The 16,014-nt window shown below is 56.3% G+C and overlaps 1 protein-coding gene across 1 annotated transcript; it reads right to left on the bottom strand.

The window, feature by feature from the left end:
• Positions 1 to 214: 214 nt before the first annotated feature.
• RIMS3 (regulating synaptic membrane exocytosis 3) lies at positions 215 to 15,454 on the bottom strand. Its single transcript, XM_075114504.1, has 7 exons — positions 15,281 to 15,454; positions 12,050 to 12,319; positions 10,541 to 10,682; positions 10,298 to 10,410; positions 8,493 to 8,594; positions 8,234 to 8,373; positions 215 to 8,010 (listed from the first exon to the last, which is right to left on the bottom strand). Exons 2-7 carry the CDS (start codon positions 12,267 to 12,269, stop codon positions 7,798 to 7,800), a joined length of 930 nt encoding a protein of 309 aa, XP_074970605.1. The 5' UTR covers positions 12,270 to 12,319; positions 15,281 to 15,454; the 3' UTR covers positions 215 to 7,797.
• Between the last annotated feature and the right edge of the window lie 560 nt (positions 15,455 to 16,014).

Genomic DNA, 16,014 nt, shown 5'->3' with positions numbered 1-16,014 from the left:
AGCTAATTGTGTGAGCCTCGAGTTGGTGGTACTCTGCTTGCATATTAATTATGGTACTTCTTTCCTCAAGTCAAAACTTGCTCTTTTCAGAAAAAGATGGGTGTTTTCCTATTCCCCTCCTCCCCAGTGTATCAGCGGGGGGATGGTTGGGTCTTCTCTTAAGCTACACATGGTTTTGGGTTAGATGCTTTGAGAAGCTCTACTCAAGCACAGAAAGTTTTCAAGCTGGCTTTAATCATCTTCACTTGCTGCCCCAATACTGTACATGCAGGTACAAGCCAATGAAAATGTGAATACTTCAGGTTTTTTTCTCCTTGGGAAAACTGGCTAAGAATATTTTACAAAATAGCGTGCACCCTCACAGCCATCAGTCCTGCTGCATATAAACCACAAAAATACAAGAGTTTTACATTAAGAAAGACCACACACATATAAAACATTACATAACACAGGTATAAAATTGCCATTTGCTTTTTTAAATCTATTACCGTTCTCAAGTATCCATCACAAGCCCATCCCCTTCTCTTGAACGTGGAACTGGGGCTTAGAGGACCCCCTAGTTCCCCCCTCTGTGGCATTTATTTTAAAGTGGAGTTGTTAAACTTACGAATCTGTCATCAAAGCAAAGTTTATCACAGAACACAAGTGGGCTAGTCAAGGCAGCCAGATTTGTTGACTAATACAACTACATCCTAGCTTCCAAAAGTACAAAGGGTGAGCGTGTCAGTCCTGCACGAGTTCTGCACCTAACTCTCCTTCTCCCCTTAGGTAACGGATGCACACAGAAAGACGTATGGTTGACGTGTGCCGCTCAAACGGTGAGATGTCTGCTACCTTTTTTCATTAGTGATTGAAGGCTAAGCTCGTAATAGCAATTAACTCGTGGTTAATGGAGTTCTGACAATTTCCCAATCTAATGCGACTCTCTTGGTTAAGGGAATTCTTTTCAACGCAGCTTGTTGGGGACTTAAGGATGGAAAATGTGAAGTAGCACAGATTTCTGCGTCCTTGCGTGGTTGTATTGCTTCCGTATGATGCACCCGTCAAGACGCTCATCTTGTCCTTCTGAGGCAGCCACCGGGAGGAGAAAGGCTGTGGTTAGAAACGACTGCCTGGCTGAGTTGTTCTCGTGCATCTCTCATTGCCTCGTACTTTTAATGATCTTGGACCCTTTTATGTAAATTTTCTTTGCCAATGTGCGTTCGTATTCTGCCCCCTCATACTTTTTAGGGGGCCAACGCAGTTTAAAGGCATAGGCTGTGTTTAAAGATTTATAAGGGATGGGTAAAATCGCTCACGTGCCTTGTTTGGGAGTATAAATTCTGAATTCTTCGATAGGATGAATGCTTCAGTTTGGGTGCTTTTGAAAAATTCACCGGCGCTTTTCTCTGTGTGCTTATGGGGGTTTGGTTTTTCCTGGTGCCGTTAGCAATCAGATTCAAGGGCAAAGTTCAGTTCAAACTTGGCGCTGCTACTTTACCAAGTGTTGTTTCTAAGACAGATACATGTGTTTTTATATTTGAGGTATAAACTTCTGAGATTAATGACAGATTCTTGAGTCCCGGACAACATCTTAAATGGTCCAGGTGCTTGTTCGTCACTTAATTTTGAGGTGGGGGTAGGACAACATGATGGGGAAGATTATTTAGTTTTAACTGCATGAAAAGATCAAGCCCTTTTAAGAAAACAAGGCCACCAACTTCAAAGTGCTAACATTCGAGAGGCATCCGCTGCCAGGGTCCCTGGCCCGCTGGGAACAAGGAGGGGCGTGCTGCTCCATCCAGAGGTCCTCTGAGATCAAGCGTTGCTTCACAGTTCTCACTGCAAGTGTTAGGGCAAAGTTCCTTTATTTTTTTTTTTTTAGCAAGTGCTGGGATCTAGCGGATATATACAGACAGCGAGCGTGTTAGGAAATGGGATCGGTGCTCAGTACCTGCCCTCCTGCTGGAGGGACACCCTTTCTGCCTAATTCTGATGCTCTCTCTCCAGCCATGCTACAGGCAAAAGCTTTAGTGAGGGTTCACTGCTCCTCCGAGAGCAGCAGCACCGTCCTCAGCTTGCCAATACCCGCGCCGCTCGCCTCCTTGGCGGGAGGGGAGCAGGACTGCAAACGCCCGCCTGCGTCGGGCTAAGGGGCGCCTCCGGGGCGCTGTTCCTCCACATGCTTTTTAACAGGAGAGAAGGGGGGGGGTACCTACTGTCCAGCTGAATCATCCCTCCCTCCAGAGAAGCACTCTGGCCTCGTGCTTTCCTTGCCCTTTAGCTCAGCAATCAATAGTGCAAGTGCTAAATGAAGCAGAGGCTGGGCTCGCAGGAGCCAGCGTGGGAGCAGGTGGTAAATGCACACCCCGTGGAATTGCTCTGCATTGCACAGTTACAACAAAAAATAACCTGAATGTGGTAGAGTGCACTAAGCTCTGGTTCTTTAAAAAAACCAAAAAGACCAAAAGCGGGGGAAAAAAAAATAATAAATGAGGTATACCAATAATTGGAGCTCCAGACAGGCACAGTGGTCACATCAGCTCTTGGGTCTTGGTGGCAGCCGCTAAACCAAGCCGCTCTCTCCTGGATCCCTGGACGCTGCTGTGCTCCGCCCTGGCGTCTGTGCCCGGGGCAGGTGAGCGGGGTTAAACAGTGTGGCGGTTATTCGGACAGCAAGACAAACACTTAGGCCCTTTAACTGTACAGTTTTTCTAAGTCTACTTTTAAAACCTCCATCTTCCCCAAATACGGACCAGCTCAGTTAAGGTCCGGTATTGTCACATCTGGTCACTTGAGTCTGTTTTGTGCAGCTTCAGCTGTTACACGTAGCGCATCTTTACCCCACCGATTCCAGCCCCGCTTCTTGCAGACACTTCTTCTCCCATAGGAAGCCTTTTCTGCAGCCTTTTGACCTTCTTTTTAGCTCATAAACGTAACTCTTGCACCTCTGACAAACAGCAAAGGGTTGGGGTGTTTTCTATGCCTGTGAACATGAAGTAGAAGGAAGACTTCCAGTTGAAACAGCTTTGCTAGAGAGACATGCCCTTGGCACATCACAGGATGCGAGCCTTGCTTTTACTGGAGGGGATTTTACGGATCTGTCCGGAGGCATGGAAACCCAAAGGAAAGCAGAGCGAGCGCTTAATATCTTTTTCCATCTGTGATGCAAAACACATTTGGACTTTGAATTCAGCCATCAAGAAGAACGGTGCCTGAACACTGTTCCTTGACCTTTAAAATGCAGTTATTTTCCGAATCAGTAACCAAATGCGCACCCTTAAGGAAGTTTACAGATGTGCATTGTCCAAGCGTTTCACATCGATCTGGGAAGAAGTGTCGTGTCTGAGTCAACTGGAAGAAAACAGAAGGTGGACTCTAGGCTTGCAAAACCACCACCAGTGCTGTGTTTATAAATGTCTTGGGTCAGTAAAGACCCTTAGATTGTACTTACTGGCTGCTGAGTATTTGCAAGCCCACTTAAGCAAAGGTATTTAATGTGTTAACTCCTCTCACCGCACCAGCGTGCACAAATACAGGCTCGACTTCTCAAGTCTCATCGCTGCGAGAGCGGTTCTGTGAGACAGCGAACAGAAGCGATTCCCTGTCAGCGACGGGAATCCCGCTCCTGCAGGACTTTCTGGTCTCGCGGTTCCATCGAGAGCTGCATCTGTAACTGCTTCTGAGAAGAGGTTTTTAGAGCTGGAGAAGGTGGCCTTGGAGGGAAGATTCCCACCATCTTGGTTGCTCTGTGGCGTGTTCCAAAGCCACTTAATAGGTTTAGTTTTCCGACTGCTGGCCAGGTAACCAGCTCTGTATCTCTCTTGGTTTCGGGACAGCTATGTCTAAGCATCCTCTCCCTATGCTTTCAACATGTCGTGACATCGATGTAAGAGGAGCTAATTTCTGGCTGAGCCCAGAAGCCTGGCCCACTTTCTGGTGCCCTAGAAAATTTTCAGTCACTCAACTTTGGCAAATAAAGCCCTTTCCGGGCTTGTAGAAAACCCAGGGATGACTTAGGTCTGGGCATGAAGTCATCTAGTGTTTTCTGTGCTTTGCTGCGTGGCTGAGACTCTTATTACTAGAGTTTAGGGGATGTTTAAGTATCATTCCAAAGCTATTTTGGCAAAATCCATCCTTGTTACTCAAGTAGGGTGTCTTGATTCTGACACCAGCTGTGCTATAGTAAGGTCTTCCGTGTCTCGGGTGGGCGCTGCGAGCTACTTGCTGCTCAGGTACTGCTGCGAGTGCTGGGCATAAAACAGGCTGCGAAGCTGATACAGTTGAATATTAATTATTCTTTCTAGGGGAAAATACCTGGAAGGTTGAATTTTCTTTCCCGATGGAAGGTGGAGGAAAGGGAGGAAATAATCTAACACATAATACCTAGTCAGTGCAGCCACCTTTTGCAAGTCATATAGTACGTTAAAAATAAAATGCCCTTTGCAATAAAACACTCCCCCAGGAAAAAAAAACTGAAGTCCAGAAGCTTGTGGTTTTTCTGGTGTGTCGCGTGTAGAAAGCAACTGGGTGTCTTGGCTTTTTTGTTCTTGTTGTTCGAGGAGGGAAAAAAAAAAAACCTCTGACAGTGTCTCGCGCATGCAGAAACGAGGAGCTGATGTTGCAACGTAAGCGCGGCACCTTCGGCCTCTTCTCCCGTTTCTGTTTTTCCACACGAGTGCAAGGAGGGTCCTGACCCAGATGCTCCCCCAGAGACGTGAGTACCGGCGCCCTGCGGGGACTGGATGCGAAGTGCTGAAAGTGAAGAAGTTACGGTTTTGATGGATTTCAGGTTGTCTAGCGAGCGTCGGTCATTTGAAGTCCCTGGCGCGGTGGCTCCACCTTGCCGGTCTCTTAACGAGCAAGAGGAGCCGTTCCCACGAGGCCACCACGTTGCAGCGAAGGAGAATGCGCCACTGGAAGAACCACCAGGGTGCAGTTTGTTCTGATGTTGGCTACGCTGTTACCCTCCAGTGCATCCTCAGCCTATTGAGGATGAAAAATAAGCCAAAGTACGTGGGTTTTCCACGTTCCCCGGAGTACCCAGGGGTGCCTTCCGGAAGATAGTTCTTTCCTCTGGATTTTCCACGTGCCAGCAAGGGCAGGTTCTTGAACTGGCGCAGAACCGGTGAGCCTTTTGCTAGACCTCGGGCATCAGCTGCTGCGGGCGTGCGCCCGGCTGTCCTGGTGCTCCTGCCGCTCTTCATCCGCTGCTTTCTCTGGCTCGAGAAAAGCGTGGTGGTGCTTGCGGAGAGGGGGAGCAGTAAGGCTCTGCTGGAAGGGACGGGAGTGAGATGCTGTCTCCACTCCAGCGAGCAGAAAATACCTGCAGAGCTCCCTGCTCTGCCCACGCTGCCGTTCCGCTTCCCTGTGCGCATGGTTATCGTCCCTCCACAGGCAGATTTTTCATTTTTTTTCTGTTGAAATCGAGTTGGTAAAGCAAAATCTAATGTTAGCTTGAAGGTGCAGAGAGTTTTTCCTCGTAAGTTGCCTTCCCTCGTGTATATTCAAAAATCCAGCACACCAGGGCAGAGAAAGTTTAGCTTCATCCAGGCGTCATTGGCCTCGTATAACTGCTTCGTGCTCTGGAAGGAACATCGTGTTCAAACCATTGTTTATTCCTGTTTCGGTACTCGGGGCACAAGTTTGCTTCCTCAAACCGCTTGAGACTGTTAGTGCATCCCACGGTCCCACGCGCCGCCGTTCAGCGCGAGCTCAGCCATCACCGCGTATCGCTTGAAAAGCCACTTACCGCTCCAGCAGGCGAGGATTTAATCTTTCACGAGGCAGGCAGCGGGGTCTCGGGTGGACCCCTCTCCATCCCTGGTCAGCAGCATCCAGCCCGCTCTCTTCTCAGAGGTCTACAGTGATTTTGGTTCAGTAAAGATCCAAAGTCCACGATAGCAGCTGGAATCCCTCGACACGATGTCGCTGAAATCGTGGCGGTGTCGGGTAAACCAGCGGCCGAGCAGTGGAGTTTTGCTAAGCCCCGCTTTTGGGTTTGTGGAGGGGGGCAGCTTCCTCGCAACAGTCTCTTTTTCTTCAGGTTTGGTTTTGTTCCGTTGTGGCAACAGGTTTGAGCTGGTTCATCGTTCCTGGCGTCCCCAGGAGAACCACAGGTTGGTTTTGTTGTGCTCTGTGCATTGTGAAATTCTCCGCTTTGCCAATAAATAATTGTTTAAAAAATCCCAACTGTGCTGTGGGTTGATTCGTGTTACAGACTGAAGGTCAGAGCTGTCTGGCCGGTAAAAATTCCCCATTAACCTTTTGTCCTCTCCCAGTCTCAAGACTGCTCATCTTTTGGTGTGTTGGGTTTTTTTTTTTTTCCCTTCCTCTTTTGGAAACTGATCCTTCAGGACAGTCATTGTGTTGAGTATATTTTTATGAAGAAACCAAAGTTTCTAGTGGTGTCTCCCCTGAGTATTTTCAGCAAATTTCATTAGGCACCTTCAAAAAAAGCTTCCGTGATTCTCGGTTTTGCTACAAGAACTGGTCCCTCAGGGGGAACCAAAATGCTGCTTTAAAACAAACAAACAAAACATACAAACGAAAAACCCAAAACACTCATCCTGATTAATAAATTCAAAGCATCTAGTCCTTTGTTCGTAACCTCTCAGTCGCCCTAATTCCAGATCAGCAGAAGATGCTGTTGAGATGTTCCCCTGTAGCACACCGACAAGTCGAGAGTTGGAGAAAGGTGCGTCCTGCCGCGGGGTCTGGCAAACCCTCTGCTCCTACTTGAAATTCAGGTATCAGGGAGGGCGTCCCGGACCTCGAGCTGGCCCTCGCAGGAGGAAGGGGCTGGGAGCCAGATGATCCGCCAGCATCACAGTGCTCCTGCTCCGTCGGGTCACCGTCTCCTGACTCGAATTTTCACGTGAGGCATCACAGAGTTCATATTTCGGGTCTTGCTCTGGCTGTACAAGACCACGGTCAGTGGTGAAACAGGAGGATAAGACCAGCGTATGCTTAGGTGAGGTGAGTGCACCTTTTTGCGTTCCCTCTCGCTTTGGCAATGTCACTGGTCGCAGGCTACATGCTACCGGGGGAAAAAAAGAATTAAAAAAAAAAAAAGAAGAGCCACCAGAAGCACTCGCTCAGTGTCGCAGGATTTGTGTCTGGAAACGAACAAACGGGAAGTGACTGGCAGATGTTTCCGGTCAGTCCGGAGTCTCTTGGATATTGCAGAGAGTGAGTGTGTTGCTAGCACATGGCAAGCTACATAATAGAAGATGCTACATTCCTTGGCGGGAGGGGGAAAACAAAACAAAACAAAAAAAAAAAAACAAAAAAAAACCAAACCAGTGCTGAGTTGGATTTTTTTTCTGAGGTTTTTTTTCTTTGGAAAGCTACCTTTTTCCTCAGAGGCAAGGAAACGTAAATCGAAGGAAAAGAAACCTCGTCAACATGCTGCTTGCAGCGGCGCTGTGAATGAATCGTACCGAGCTGCTCTCGCCGGGTGGTCAGGGGAGAAATGCATCGCTGCGATCCCTTTCCGCCGGGGGGCCGGGACGAGGCGCGCTAACAGTCTCGGGATCAGGCGGCAGGCACGGCCCTCGCGCTGCCTCACGGCCGGGGTTGGGTATTTTTTGCTTCTCCTTCCCCTGCCTCAAAACACACGTCTCTCGCTCCCTCTCCACCATTCCCCTCTGTGCGCCGGGACGCGTGCTCGGGGAGGGGTGTGTTGAGAGTGGGTTTGTTTCGGGAAGGAGAGTTTTTTAAAAAAAGAAAAAAAAAAAAAAGGATATTTACAGCTATCCACTAACAGTTTTGGTAGGTCAGGACGTCTGCTTTCCCCTCCCGGCCTCTCCCACCAACCTACGGGCAGGAGGGGCTGGTGGAGCTCTCCAGGGAGGACTGGGAGAGGCGGCGTGTCAGAGGTCCGATGCTGGAGTCGGCCAGCGAGGAGGTGGGGAAGAGTTTGTACCAGCCCGTGACCGCGCTGGAGAGATCGAGCTCCTCCAAGACGATCTGGGCCATCCCCATGAAGCACTTGTGGTCCATGCGCCCATAATCTCCCCAGACGATCACCTGCGGGGCAGAGACGACGTCAGGGGAGCTGCCCCGCTCGCCGGGTGGGAGTTTTGGGGAAAACTTGGCAAAATCAGTGTGCCTGGACGGGAGGAACCTGCAGTGACCCGGGTGGGGAGGCTGCGGTCTGAAGGACGGCAGTGGGGACTCTGGGTTTCTGTGCCTTGTCCTTGCTCCCCAAACCCCTCCTTGTCCCTGAGTACCTGTGCGGGGAGTACATCACCTGCAGGACTTTGCCCTGGGGGCTCTCCTCGAAGAGCAGAGGCTGCTGGTATGACGGGTCACAGGTTTTCTTCACCACCTTCGTCTTCTTCTTGGCCAGGCAGATGCCGTTCTCCAACAGGTAAACTTTCACGTAGGTGGCTGGGTTGGAAAATGGGTGAGAAATACTGACTCGGAGCCGGCTCCTGTGGTGGTCCCGCACAGCGCCCGTCCCCAGCACTCCCCCTCCATCCCCGACCCCTCCCTCTCCAGCCACCTACCAGGGATGGACCTGGAGCCCATCTTTGGGATAAGTCCCCTTGCCTGGATCACGTCCACCTCCAGCTGCCCGTTCCGGTCAGCCATGCCGACGTGGACATCGCCTAGGCGGAGGGACGAGACACGCTCAGCACCCTCCCCGATGGCCACCTCCCACCGGGGACGGCCGCAGCCCTGGGCTGGGCTGGTCCCCACCAGCTCGCCCTTTTGGTGCTGCCAAAAAGCAGGTGGGAGATGTCCCCTCGGGGGCTGGCAGCCTCGGCACCCCCACACCGCCGCCTGCTCCCCGTCCTCAGCGCTCAAGCACACCGAGCATCCCACCACCGGGTGCGTGATTGATCGTGAATTGGGAGGAAGCACAAAGCCGAGCTGATGTGAAGATGCTTGGATTTGAGCAGTGAGGAGAGAACCGGGTGAGAGCCCCTTGCTCCCCTCCTCCCCGCCAGCTCCATCCCATGGCAGCCTTGCAGGGGGAATTTTTTTTCCCCTCGTGGTGGGAAAAGGGGCTGGGATTAACCAGGACTGTTCCTTGGCCAGGAGAGGGCCCGGCAAGAGCGGGAGAGTCTGGGGCAGGAGGGGTCGGTGGCTGAGCACCCCACCGGGGCCAGCACCCACCAGCCCCCGTCTCCACAGGGTGCTTCACTGGGGTCCTTCCCTGCTCCCTGCGGAGGGGCATCTGCAGGAAAAAACGTGGCCGTGCACCTCTTGAGCTCAGTGTGAAGTTGTTCTCCCACTTACGCTGTCCTGCTCGTACGTACGTATGTCCCTTGGCTGGCGGGTCCCCGTCGCTCGCTGCTTTGTGGCCCCGGGGAGGGGAGTGGGGACGGGGAAGGGGCGAGCTGACGTCCCAGCGGGGTTTAATAGGAGCGAGATGAACCTGGATGTTCTCAAAACACACTTGGCATTTCAACAGCAAGTCAGGGCCAGCGTGAGAAACCGGCCGGTGCGAGAGGCACAAGCTGATGCCACGGCGGGGACCGGCAGGAGCCGTAGGGATTCAGCGTGCCGCGGGATCTCATCCCACGGGAGGCTGGTGGTGTCCCCTCCCGGGGAAGGTGGGCAAACCCAGCCCTTGTCCCTTCCCTTCCCTCCCAGCGGGGGTTTATGCGGCGCCAGCAGGACCAGGTCCCTGTGCTGCGGGGACTGGGGGGGAAGGACGGGGGGCCCTGGTTACTGTGGCCTCCCCTGGGGCAGCTCTCCCCATTCCTGGCAGCTCCGGCCCCTCAGCCTGATATGGAGCAGACACCTTGGTGTGCCCTGGGCACAGCCAGGGACATGCTGCTGCTGGCTGGAAATTCAGACTTAGGGCACGACTTTCTATAGCCATTTTGGATTTAAAAGGGAAAAATTGAAAAAAATCCAAATGTATATTTTTGGGTTCCCTCTGCAGTGGGATGCTCGGAGGAGCTGATGCATAGCAGAGGGGCAGAAAGGGGCAGAAGGGACCTCGGGAAAAGGTAGAGCTGCTGCTTCCCCCTGAGGGTGTCCTGAGCCCTGCTCAGGACCTTCCCTCCCCTCACGGAGCCGGCAGTGGGAGCAGCAGGGAAGGCCAGAGCATCTGCAAGCCATGCACCGACCCGGCACGTGCTCAGCAGCAAGGGACGCTGCTGGGATCGAGCCCGTCCCCCGGAGCTGGTGCCCTGCGGAGCAGCATGCAGCCCCTTTCACCCCCGCAGCCCCTTCCCTCTCGCTGGAGCATCCTCTGCACTGCTCAGCCCCGCGGCCAGGCCAGACACAGCCCTTGCTCCGTGGGGCCGGAGATGGCAGCCCCCTCCCCGGGCAGGGTCCCCCCTCGGCCGGCACTCACCCATCGGCGGGGTGGCCAGCGTCTGCCGCCCCACCAGCTGGCCCGGGCCCAGCCCATCAAGGAAGTCGCTGAACTGGCTCTCGGCGCCCAGCCGGGTCGTGGGGAAGATGAATCTGTGCCAGGGAGAGCAAAGGGCTTTCGCGGAGCATCCGGCTGCCGGGTCACAAGCGAGACCCTCCGGGAGCACAGGGAGGGGGCCCAGCCCCAGCTCCCGTCCCCCCATGCCACCTCGCGGTGCCTTACGTGCCATCGGAGCTGTTGCTGTTGGTGCTGCCGTCGGTGGACTCCCGGCTGCCTTGCCGGGTGACCCTGGTCCTCATCTCCACCGCGATGCCCGTCTCCGTGCTCCTCCGGATGTTGCTGCGCAGCTTTTTGGGGCCGCCCTCTGGAAGCCAAGGCAGGGGGTGAGCCTGGGAAGCGCCCGCTGCCCCCGGACCCTCCTGCAGGATGGGCATCAAACCAACAGAAGAACCAGCCTCCCCGTGTGCTGGTCCCCACCTTCGGTGCGTTATTCATTTTGATCTATGCAACCTTTCCCTGGGGACGAAACCCTGCAGGACTCCGCAGGGGCACGTGTCCCGGTGCTGCTCACACCGCGCTGGAGACCCACGGGCTGCCCGTGCTCCCCCGCCCCAGCTCTGTCTCCCCTCAACCCTCGCTCAGCACCGATGCCGTCGTCCCTTCGCGTGGCTGCGAGCCCACCTGCACCTCCGTCATCTCCCCCACGGGCTGAGACCTGCCAGACTCAGCTCACGTGCTGACACCATCCCAGCCTGGCCTGCGCTGCTGCAGAGCCACCTCCCAGCCTCCAAAACCCCCAGGGCCCCATCGACGTGTGCCAACGTCCCCATGCCGCAAGGGACGGGGCAGCCCCGATGCTGACTGGTCAGCGAAGTCTCCCTTTCTCCGCGCAGTTGCACCGTCCCTGCTGCCCGCAGCCCAGGCGGTGGCAGGTGGCAGGAGGAGGAACGTGGCCGAGCAGCCCCCCCTGGCACCACCGGCAGCCCCGCTCCTGCCGTGTGGGTGAGTCAGGTTTGTCTTGCTGATTCGGGGCTGCCCCCATGGAAGGGGTTGCCGGATCCTGGCAGCCCCCCCGGAGCAGGCGCTGCTCGCCTGGGCACCAGCAGCCGGGAGGGCCCCGCTCCTGCCGTCCCCAGGTGAGGTTCTGCCCAGCTCCAGCACTTTTTGCTTGGCTTTTGGGGATAATTATATCCCTTCAGAAACACCTCGGATGTGCAGGGCTGGAGGGCTCCAAATTAACTCCTCTCTTTATAGAATATCTTCCACATTATGCAATGCCAACAAGAACCAGAATAAAAAAAGCAATAACTAGAGAGAAAGGCTGCACTAAAATGAGCTTTTTGCTTCCCCTGCCCTTTAAAAAGCTATTTTAAGCATTTATATATTTCAGAGCCAGACCGTTTGACAAGTCCTGTCTCCAAGTTCCCTCCCTCCCAGCCCACAGCCCTGCAGCCAGGACTGGTGTTACTGGGGGGGGACGGACGCTGAGCCCGCTGAGCCCAGACCCCCGCGCCGGCAGAGCCCCGGCAACCTCCCTGCCTCAGGTTTGCAAATGGTTTCGGCACCCGGAGAAGTGCCGGAGGGGGGATTTACAATGGGCTTTTTTAGGTGTCTTCCCCAGACACGGGCGGCTAGAGCATTGCTTTGGGCAGCCGGGAGCGAGCACCTCTCCTAAAAGCCAAGGGCCGAGCTGGGGGCGTGGGCAGCACCGGGGGGGCCGCGGCAGCTCACCGGTCTGGTTAAGCTGGAGCGTGCTCTTGCTCCACTGGGACAGCCCCACGATGGCCACCATCTTGGCGCCCAGGCTGGAGCGCCTCTTCTTGCTGGCGGTGATGGTGACGGAGTCGGCGCTGCCCCGCGCGCTCTTCTCGATGTTGTACATCTCGCCGCTAATGCTGGAGCTGCGGATGACATTCCTGGCCGCCGAGGAGCTGGCATCCCCGTTGAACATGGTCAGCCGCTCGCGCGCTCGCCGGCCCCGGCTCTGCTGGGTGGGATCAGCTGCAGGGGGAAGCCAGGGGATGAATCAAGGCCAGCAATGCTGGGCGGTGGCACTGGCCACGTCACCGCGCTCCCACCCAGAGCAGACCCATGGGGATGGATGGGCCTCGAGGCACTTTCAGAGCCATGAAATTCAGGTGGCACAACCCATCAGGACCATTTCTATCCACCCGTATCCACGGGTGCAGCGAGGGAAGGGATGTGGGACCCCCATGTATCCGGGTCATGGAATGGACCCACCAGCCCTGCCCCAGCACCCAAGGGGGTCCGGGCAGCCCCTGACGACCCGGAGAGACCCACAGGTGGGCAGAGGACTTGGTGCATCCCCAACCCACCCAGCTTGGGAGCAGGGGGGGGCCCTGAGGCTCAGGGATAGCCCCGTCCACCCCCGCTGAAGGTGTCCAGGCAAAAATCAGAACCAGCAAAGTTCCTCCCACGCGTCTCCTCCTCCGAACCGCGGCTGCAGCATCCCTACGTGCTGCTCCGGGCGTGCCTCTGCTCCACCCTGAGATGGCTGCCTGCCATGGGGGCTGGATCCGGCCCCAGCCCAGCAAAGCACACCGGGCTGCTGCTGGGCTCCACCGTGACGCCCTGGCAGCAGACGGGGCCTGGAGGGGCCCCGCGGGTGCACCGAGGGTGCCGGGGTGCCGCGCTGCCAGGGCCCGGGGCGTTCACCGGCGGCAGAGGCTGCGATGCAGCTGCCAGACCTCCCGTGCGGCACAGCACTTGCTGCCTTCCCTTCCCCATGAATATTTAAACTCCAGCAGGATGGGAGCATCCATCTTCCAAGGAAAGGTGAATTATTAACTCCAGGCCAAGTGAAGCCACTTTATGATAATGGATGGAGGCAGCGCCTGGAAAAATATTTCTTTTTCAAGAGAGACAGCCACAAACGTAGAGGATAAGTTACGGCCGGGAACCGGGGAGTGGGGCAAGGCAGGGGGCTTCACTGCCTGTTGCCATCGGGGGAAGGAGCTTCGCAGGGGCACGGTTGGGCTGAGCCATGATGGGAGCCTCGGGCTCGGCTCCAGCACCGCTGAACTCGCGGACTTATTAATTACAGAAGGGATGCAAACAGGGGCAAGTGGGCGATTAGTCATTAATATTGTTAATGAGCTCCCAGAGAGCAGCCGCCGTCCCACGTTTCCCTTCTGGCTGGCGCTTTCCTGCCCTGCTCTGCCGGCAAGCGCGTGGCAGCGACCCACCGATTTCACCCTCTGCTCCTCACGCCCAGCACCGCTCGCCGCTGAGCGGGACCCCGGCACGGCCGCTTGCATTCAGCAAGATTTGGGGTGCGCCACGACCGTAGCACGTGTTTCCCATCATATACGTGTGTGTGTGTGTATGTGGGCTTTTTCTGCCTTTGCTGATGAACAGACGCTTGCACAAGGGCTTGAGCCCCTTGGATGAAGCTGTTGGCACTGGGCGAGCACCAGCTCCACAGCCCCGGAGCGGCTGCGTGCCGACGGGAAGCGAGACGGGCGAGAGGCAGCAGCGCTTGCCCTATGCTCAGCGTCTGCTCAAGGGTCGGGGCTGAGCTGTGATCTTTGGGACCTTCGGGATGAGCATTTTCCAACGCCACCCACCACTCTCCGGACGCCCTCCAGGCTCCAAACCCGCTGGGGCCACTCGCAAGGGCTGGGGTTTCTCTTAGGAAGCGCCTGCCGCAAGGAATGGGTCCCACCTGCCTCCCCAGCTGCAGCCCCAGCGCACCCTCGGTCGCACGCTGCTTCCCTTCCCCGTGCCTCAGTTTCCCCAGCTGCAAACCTGATGTTAGTCTGTGCCTGAACCAACACACCGCCCCTTCGCAGGAGGGCTCAGCTGGGCGCAGCGCCCGGCTCAGGCCTCTCCACGCGGCGTTACGGGCAAGAAGAGCCGTGACACAACCAAGCCCTGTTATTTCTATGGCCAGGCGAACACAAAAGGCTCCTGCTGCTGTTTTCCCCGCTCGGTGTTTCAGCCGCCGGGAGAGCACCAGGCTCTGGTGGAAGCAAATTAGATCAGGAGAGCACGGCACTAATGGGATCATTTCCAATGCAACACACACAAGGATAATCCACTGCAAAGGAAGGGGAGCGCGCGCTCCTCAGTCCAAAGGAAGGATTTTCTTTACCCTGCCTGTGATTTTACCCCTTATCTCTTTTCACAATCTGCTTCGGGCCTCTGTGGGAGCAGGTGCCGGACAGGGAGATCAGGGAGGTGCCCGACGCTCGCTGCTGAGATGAGCTCGGCTGGTGACCGTGTCCAAGCACCGAGGGCACCGGAGCCCGTGGCTCCCACCGCTGAGCCGGCCTCGGCACCACGACAGCATCCTCAGCTGGCACAGGCAGCCCTGATGCTGCCTCTCCCCCGGCTCCCTTTCCCCAGCAGCAGGTGGGGGATGCAGGGAACGGCACCAGGTCTCCCTTCACCCCCCGCCTCTGTATTTTGTTTATTCTCTATATTGCAAAATGTGGGGATTCTCAGAAAAAACCAACGCACCGCTCCAGCAGCGGCTGGATCGCATGCAAGCCCCCTCCTTCCCTGCCATGGAAACACGTCCCCAAGCCGCCGGGGTGGGCGACAGCCCCCGCAGCCCCCGCCAGCCCTTACCGCTGCCACGCACCGTCCTTGCGAGAAATGACAACAACCGCGAGTGCCGAGAAGTTCTCCGGCAAGCCAGCCCCAGTTTCCCCACGAGCTGGGATGGCTGTGGGATGCACGGAGCCACCGGGCACCGGCTGAGCAGCCGGGAGAGGTGTCATGGCTGTAGCATCCCCCCGGCTGCTCCGCTGCTCGGCGGACACGCAGCCAGCACCCGGTACTGATGCACAACGCGCAGACAAGCACGACCAGCAGGAAAACAGGTTCCCTGTTGCATTTTGATCACCGCTGCGGTGCAGGAGCCCCAGCGAGGCTACCAGGGCCGAGCCCTCCCCGCCCCAGCACCCCAAAGGAAAAGAGGAGATGGAGGCATCTTACCGCCCTGCGCAGGTGGAGGACGACTGGGCAGCGCCGAGGAGGCTCAGCCCCCCAGCCCCATCCCTGGCTGGAGCCGGAGGGTGACGGGTCTGGTTAATCTTTAAAGGGTTCTGGAGAGCAGGGCTGTGCCGGCGCTGCTTCAGCATCTCCTTCAGCATCTCCATGGTTACATCGCTGACCCAGTTCTCCTCCCAGCCCCAAGCAGGGGCAGAGTGGTCCAGCGGGGTGGGATGTGCCTCGGTGGGGCTGGGCCAGGCTTCGGGAGACCGATGACCCCGCGGGGTCGCCCCAGGCAGGCATCATGGACCCGCCAGGGGATGCTGGAGCCAGGAAAAGTGGGGAGCAAGGCGGCACAGAGGCTGGGGGGGTCACAGGTGACCCCAGGGAGCCTACAAGAGTGTACGGTCCTGCTGCCGGTGCATCCCAGTGACCCAATGGTGTCAGGGGCTGCACGTGGCGAGGAACACCCTGGGGCTGCAAGGGAGCCCTGGCCCCGAATATCCCACCGAGATAGAAATGGGGGGCAAAATATCAATGGGAAAATTTGGGTGCTTTGATAAAGGCTCTGGGGAAGGAGGGAGGAGCCCAGTGGGTGCCCCTACACAGGTGGGGAATGGCCCTGGATGGTGGGTGGGGAGAGGAGGAGGAGGGAGGTGATAAATGAGCACCCGGGGGTGGGGCTGGCTGGGATGCTGCCTCACCAGGGAAGGGGGCAGAGGGATTTTTGGGGCTGT

The sequence above is a fragment of the Phalacrocorax aristotelis genome, chromosome 20 (assembly GCF_949628215.1).
Source record: "Phalacrocorax aristotelis chromosome 20, bGulAri2.1, whole genome shotgun sequence".
NCBI lineage: Eukaryota > Metazoa > Chordata > Aves > Suliformes > Phalacrocoracidae > Phalacrocorax > Phalacrocorax aristotelis.
This window is presented reverse-complemented; position numbering and strand designations above follow the sequence as displayed.